This window comes from Lycorma delicatula, chromosome 2, assembly GCF_047948215.1.
Source record: "Lycorma delicatula isolate Av1 chromosome 2, ASM4794821v1, whole genome shotgun sequence".
Lineage (NCBI taxonomy): Eukaryota > Metazoa > Arthropoda > Insecta > Hemiptera > Fulgoridae > Lycorma > Lycorma delicatula.
The window spans coordinates 107,480,010-107,486,668 of record NC_134456.1 but is presented as its reverse complement, the minus strand read 5'-3'; the positions used below and the strand labels follow the sequence as shown (position 1 = coordinate 107,486,668).

At 29.5% G+C, this 6,659-nt stretch overlaps 1 protein-coding gene across 1 annotated transcript in view; it reads right to left on the bottom strand.

Moving 5' to 3' along the window:
• Nucleotides 1-916: 916 nt before the first annotated feature.
• The window catches only part of SMC2 (structural maintenance of chromosomes 2), a 68,094-nt gene continuing 62,351 nt past the window's right edge, over nucleotides 917-6,659 (bottom strand). Inside the window, exons 17-18 of the mRNA XM_075355956.1 lie at nucleotides 6,052-6,261; nucleotides 917-1,160 (exon numbers count right to left, since the gene is read on the bottom strand). Of these exons, the coding sequence (XP_075212071.1) occupies nucleotides 1,047-1,160; nucleotides 6,052-6,261 (324 nt within the window). The 3' untranslated portion in view covers nucleotides 917-1,046. The remainder of the gene's footprint in view (nucleotides 1,161-6,051; nucleotides 6,262-6,659) is intronic.

The window sequence follows — 6,659 nt, the reverse complement described above, 5'->3', positions numbered from 1 at the left end:
TAAATGTCCATCTTATTTTTTCTAAAAATATAAATATTTTAATCTATTATATACATGTATGTTTGGGATGTAGGTAAATTAAATGCCATTTTCAATTTCAACCAACATTTATAAAATATAATACTAACAGCCTGGATTTAGATAGTCCTACTTCAGGGACCTAGTGACCCTTCCTATGTGAGCTCTTGACTCTTCCTACCTCCTGTTGCCCAGGGAATCGTGTAATGACTTTGATAATGATCTTTCACTTATTTTAAACTATCAAACTTAATCCCTCTATCTCTACATCCAGCTTCTGAGAAAACTTGTTAAGGTCAGCTTGCCAGCAGACAGTTTTAGTCAATTGCTTTCAGTGAAAATGAGCATCAGAATACAAACCAGCAAGATTCAAAATATCCAGAATGGGTATTGTATTTTTTTTCTGGACAGATGACTTCAGCTGCTTTTCATACATTCTTAGATTAATGAATCATCTGTGAATGATTTATTTTAATGCTTCCATTGAACCCAAATACTGTTTCTTGTGATTAGTGTTATAATGTCACTTAATGATGTATTCTTTATTGACAATAATAGTTCCCTTACAAATTAAACACGTAATTTTACTGTTCACTTTCATACAAAAATAGTTCAGCTACCTCTTTTCTTGGATTTTCTTCCCTCGTTTAAAATTTTTCTATTCTTAGTACCTGCTAACACCATAAAGTACTGTTCATAAAGTATAATACCATAAAATATACCCCATAAATTATTGTTTAACATTTTATTCCTGGGATCTTGAGCCGCTAGTTTGATACCCACACCACACATATTTATTTTTTACACACATTTCTCTTAGCACATAAAAAAATAGAATAAATACTGAATTTATGGATAGACACATATGGATGTGATATAGAATTATATAGTCAAAAAGAAATGTGATATTTAATTTATTGTAATAAATAATCTTACAATCTGTACAAATCATTAGAAGATAACATCCTATATTCTGAATTATTATTCTTACATTCATGGTCATCTTCCTAATTTAGTCTTTTATATTTTTAATTGCTATCAGGTGTGGTCCTGATAACAGTTGACATTCCATCAACAAATCTTGTACGGAATAAAACATTTGCATTATTGAACATACCATCTTTTAAAGAGACAATAATAAACTGGAACAAAATAAAATTTATTGATTAAAAATTTAGATTGTGCAGTAAAAATTCAAGAACAAATAAAAAGATTTTGAGATTCAGTGATAATACTGACGGTACTAATGAGGGAGGAAAAACTCAATTATTATTAATCAAATAATTACTGTCTTCCATGGTGGAATGGTAGCATCTCAGCCTTTCATCTGGAAGTCCCAGGTTGAAATACTGGTCAGGGAAGGCATTTTTCAGATGCTACAAAATTTCATTTTTATATTACCATGCTATGTGCTTTGAGCTATGATGCTTGTTTCAGACCTATTATTTTTTTCAATCTACAGCAGTTCCCCAACATTTGCAGCCAAAACTCGCTACAGACGGTAGTATATAATACATACTGTAAGTAGCCTTATTTATGTACTGGTTATTTTTATTTTATAGTTTTCATTATGACAATGTTCTACGACAACAGTATGTCTGATTACAAGTTACACGTGAAGACAAACTTATTTCCTGCTTTTCTTAACACATTTAAGTTATACAACAATTGCATTAAAAGAAGAATGCATTTAAATTTAGATATGCTAACATTATTATAAAAGAAACTATACATGTGAAAATATATTTTTTTTTAAAATGGAAAAGACATATATAGTAGAAATGCTTTAACAATGATAAGGCATAATACATAATTTTTTTTTATCATTTATTTTATATAAAAAATAAAATACAAATTGTTACAACAATAAAAAAAAATTATGCACTTGCAAATTAAAATGTAAACTTAAACAATAGGGGGCAGACACTCAAGACTATTTTACTACTTAATCGTTACAACTTCTTAAATATTATGAAAATTAACAGATATTTTTGAAAGTATACTTTCAGAAGATGTAAAAAAAAATATCGACCCGGTAAGGTAGAAATCTCCTTAAATTAATCTTTGTATGTAGTAATATCACTGCAAACTCAGATGGTCATGTGAGTATTGTGCAGATGTTATCTCTATTTTATGTTAATTGTAATCAATAAAGACACTATTACTAATATTATTTACATTGATGTTCAATAATTACACCACACACAATTACATATTTATAAAGAAAATTAAACATATAGTTGATCCCAAATAGGTTGCATGAACTACTGCAAATTATAAAGTCCATGAAATATTTACAAAGATTGCTTTTAAATAAGTTCATATATATTAAATATTTTAATTTTTGAAATCAGTGCCAAATAAAAACAAACAACTTGCCAACCCTTAATTTGGCAGAAACTTCAAAAAGTCTAAGTTTAACGAAGAACTGAACAGTACTGCTACTTCTTTTACCGTAGGATGCTTTTTAAATGCAGTTTAAGTTTATATGAATATTTAAAATATCAGAAAATATATTTTTTTTAAAGAAACACAGAAATGATACTACTGTTCATTGCTTACATTTTGGTTGTTTTTATCATAAACACACTGAAACCTTCCTTTGCCCAAGCACTTCCCATGAATTAGTTTTATCCATATAAAGAAAGTGTCCAAACGTGTGAGGGATACTAAGTTGGAAATTGATGACTGTATTGTAACCTACAAACTGTTTTTATTATGTAATAAATATTATTATTATCACTGTTAAAATAATATTTATAAAATAATAATAATACAAAAAATAGCTCCAGCCATGTGAAGAAAAATTTTCTTCTATTACACTTACATGTTCGTATATTTAAAAAAAATAAAATTATTACAATATTTTATACATTTTTATTTATTTTGTGAAATAAATATAGCAATGTATCACTGTAACTGTTTACTGGGTGGGTGGTTAGTCCATTTACACTGGTTATGAAAGTATTAGGATACTTTCATAACAATACCTTACCTTATATGGATCTAAAAGGTCTGTGTGGGTCTACACATGTACATTAGTATATGCCTCCATGTCTGGTTGTTCAAAGTACATTTGTATGTGCCTCCATGTCCGATTGTTCATCCGCAATAGCATATCCGGGGTGATCATTTCAAATGCTGACTGCACAGCATCTTAGAGCTGCTCCTTGTGACTTATCTGTGTTTTCAGATCTCTTCTATTAAAAATTATTTCTTTTAAAAAATCCCAGAGTGTACTGTCAGGTGTGGTGGAGTCAGGGCTGCTGGTTGGCCAAGGTAATGGAGCCAGTAACTCTTCTGACTTATGTCAGATCCAGCGATCTAAAAAAATCTCATTGAGGTGTCTATAGAAATTCAAAGCAAAATGCGCTGAATGTCTTGGTGAAATGTATGTCAGTAATCTCTTTTGCCATTAATTCTGGAAGCAAGCACTCAAGTATTCTCAGTTATTTGTTTTGATTTACTGCACCTTCGAAAAAACAAGGAACATGGAGATGTTTGCCTGTCAACCCAGCCAAAATCACAACATGAGATGGATAATGTTCGATTTCCTGAAAAAAGTGGGGATTGTTTTTAGCCCAGAAAAATCATTTAAGTTACAAGAGCTTCAACAAATCGCACACTTGTTTGAGAATATGAGTTCATTTTATCATTTGCTCTTGGAAAGCATTCATTCAAGAAATAACTGATATGCATGAACACGTTGATCAAGGTCATTGTCACTCAACTCATTCACTGTGGCTGGACAAAAACATTTACCTTTCAAATCCTTTTGCATATGGTCTTGCATTGCTGATCTTGGAATGCCTAATTCTGCAGAACGCTTGCACATTGATTTCATCGGTGATAATTGAATCATTGCCTCCACAACAGCACACGTCTCAGCTCAAGTGCTTGACCTCCCACTGTTTGGCACATCAAAAAAACTTCCCATTGCAAAAGCCTTCTCTTCCATGTCTGTAATGTTTGCCATGATGGTGACTATTTCCCAAGACACAGAAAGAAGTTATTCATAATGTTCTTTGATGTTTTCTCAGTGTGTGTGTATGTTTGTAGACCCACACACAAGCTAAAAAATGCTCTTCAACAGTGAATGCACTTGTATCCGCCACAGTTCCACATTTGACTACAACTAAGATCATGTCACCACAAATTACTGTGTTGTAAACATTACATACTTATTTTTTTTATTATTATTTCTCTTTGCTTTTTATTCTTTTAAAATTTTCATTTCAGTATTGTAACAAATTAGTAGCTTTTTGTTTTGAACTCATTTATTTCATATTAACAATTTTTAAAAATATATTTACAAAATAAAACAAGCTTTTTCAAAAAAACCTCAAAGGGAGTTCTGCGACACCATACAATTGTTGGCAATTATTATAATGAGACTGAAGATAATATGGAATGCTTTGAAATATCTACTTTATAAAATCAGGTTATTTTTAACTGTAATAAATGTAAAAAAAATCTGATGTAGACCCTACGACTTCCTTGTATGCCTCTATTAAATTCATACTCATTTTTTAAAGTGAAAAGTACATGAAATTTTATTCCATTAATACCTTCTGATATTTTTTCATTGTTATTATTGAATTATTATTTATCTTAAAAGTTTTTGTTACAATCAGAGGTTAATAATTATTAATAAATCAATATAGTGTAATTAAAAAAAAAAGTTAAAAAAAAGGAGAAGTCGGATTTGAACCAATGTGCCTCCTCTTGTAAGATCCAAATATTTCATTAATTAAAATTTTATTTGGCTATAACTCTGAAATCAATGAAAATAAGTACCACTTACATCATTGAAAAACTCTCAATGAGGGCTTATTACTGCAGTTAAGAAGTCAAAAATCAAATTTTTTTCTGTATTTTGGTCTTTTTTGGATACTTTTGGTTCAGTCAATTGCAATCTAAAGGGGAGATACACAAATAGATGTTACAACAGTCCTAAATCCAAAATTTCAACATCCTATGGCTAATCGTTTTTGAGTTATACGAGATACATATGTACGTACAGACATCACGCCGAAATTAATTAAAATGGATTGAGGGATGGTCAAAATGGATATTTCCACTGAAATCTGAAAACCAAAATTTTTGCAATCATAATACTTTCTTTACTTCGTACAAGAAAGTAAAAATAATGACTTCATTATTTTTAGGGCTAATATAATAAAAAAAGACAAAAACCCAGTCAGTAAAGTGAATTCATGTGTTTTTGACTCGGCATTGAAAACGTTAATAGAAATTTATTTATTTATATTCTATGTTTATAGTGCATGAAAAATGCTAAGCCAATCCAGGATTTGAAATCAGTATCATCAGAATGAAAGATGATTCACGATCTGCCATGGAGGTCAGAAAAAATGTTTTACGTTACAATCCTCTTTTTTATCCTGTTATAAAGTTATGCAACTGTTATGTGTATACATGCAGGTCAGCCCCTCAAAAAACTTTACTAAGAACGAAAGCAGCAATTTAAAAACAAGTACCATGTTGAAACCGATCGATGGAAAAAATTAGATACATGAAAACTTTCTTCTTAATTACTCTTAAAACTTGTTATATAATTTCTACATTATATATGGCAGATATAATACCAGGAAAATGGGTTGAAGATACAACTATTTATTTCTCTTCTTACTGATGTTGTTTTTATCCTGGTTATCATTTACTATAAAACTCTTTACAATAATCAACAGTTACATATTATTTTTACTATTTACAAGGAAGTACAATGGTTTGTTAAGATTTAGTTATTCAACTGTTACGTATCTAAATTTGTTATACATCATGAATATCTGAATTGTAGCAGACATTCCTTGATGTACACTTAAATCAAAATTAAAGGTACAAAATGAAGTTTTTAAATTAAAACTGAACATAATGACTGTTTACTATTGTTTTTTTTTCTGTTTTTAATCAGTAGAAATTTGAATAATCGGAATACAGTGATTGAACTATATATCTTTTATCAAATAGATAAATGTTCTTCAAAGATAATAATTAATACGAAAAAAAGTTTACCTGTGAATGTTTGAAGTGAGCTTTCAACATTTGACCGATATTTTGAGTGTGTGATAAATCAAGAGCAGCATCTACCTCATCTAGAATATAAATAGGTGCAGGATTAAATAATAACATCGATAATATAAGTGATAATGCTACTAAAGATCTTTGGCCACCACTTAGCTCACCGAGGCTTTCTTTCCATATTCCACCAAAACCAACTTTAACCTGTAAGAATACAAAATTAATTTAGAAAGGTATTCATTTATTTATTATGATAGATACAAGTAGCACATACATTGTAAAGGAGTAATTGAATATGACAAAAAAAGCCAGGCTTTAGAAGTCTGGTATATAATTAGTGGAAATGGATAGAAATTGTATACACCGTTTGTCTTAAAGCTTACGTTTTTTCTAAATTTATTCATGTAATATATGATTTATAAAATATTATTTTGGGATTCACGGTTAACAAAAGAAAAACTATAGATTCATAATCAATTTTTCAGATAGGTCATCTGAGCCATGAAGCACAATTTCAAAAAAAAAATAAAATACCGCTCTTCAAAGGATATTCTTGCACATTTTGTTGAATATTAAAACAAAATTTCAACCTTCAAGTGTTT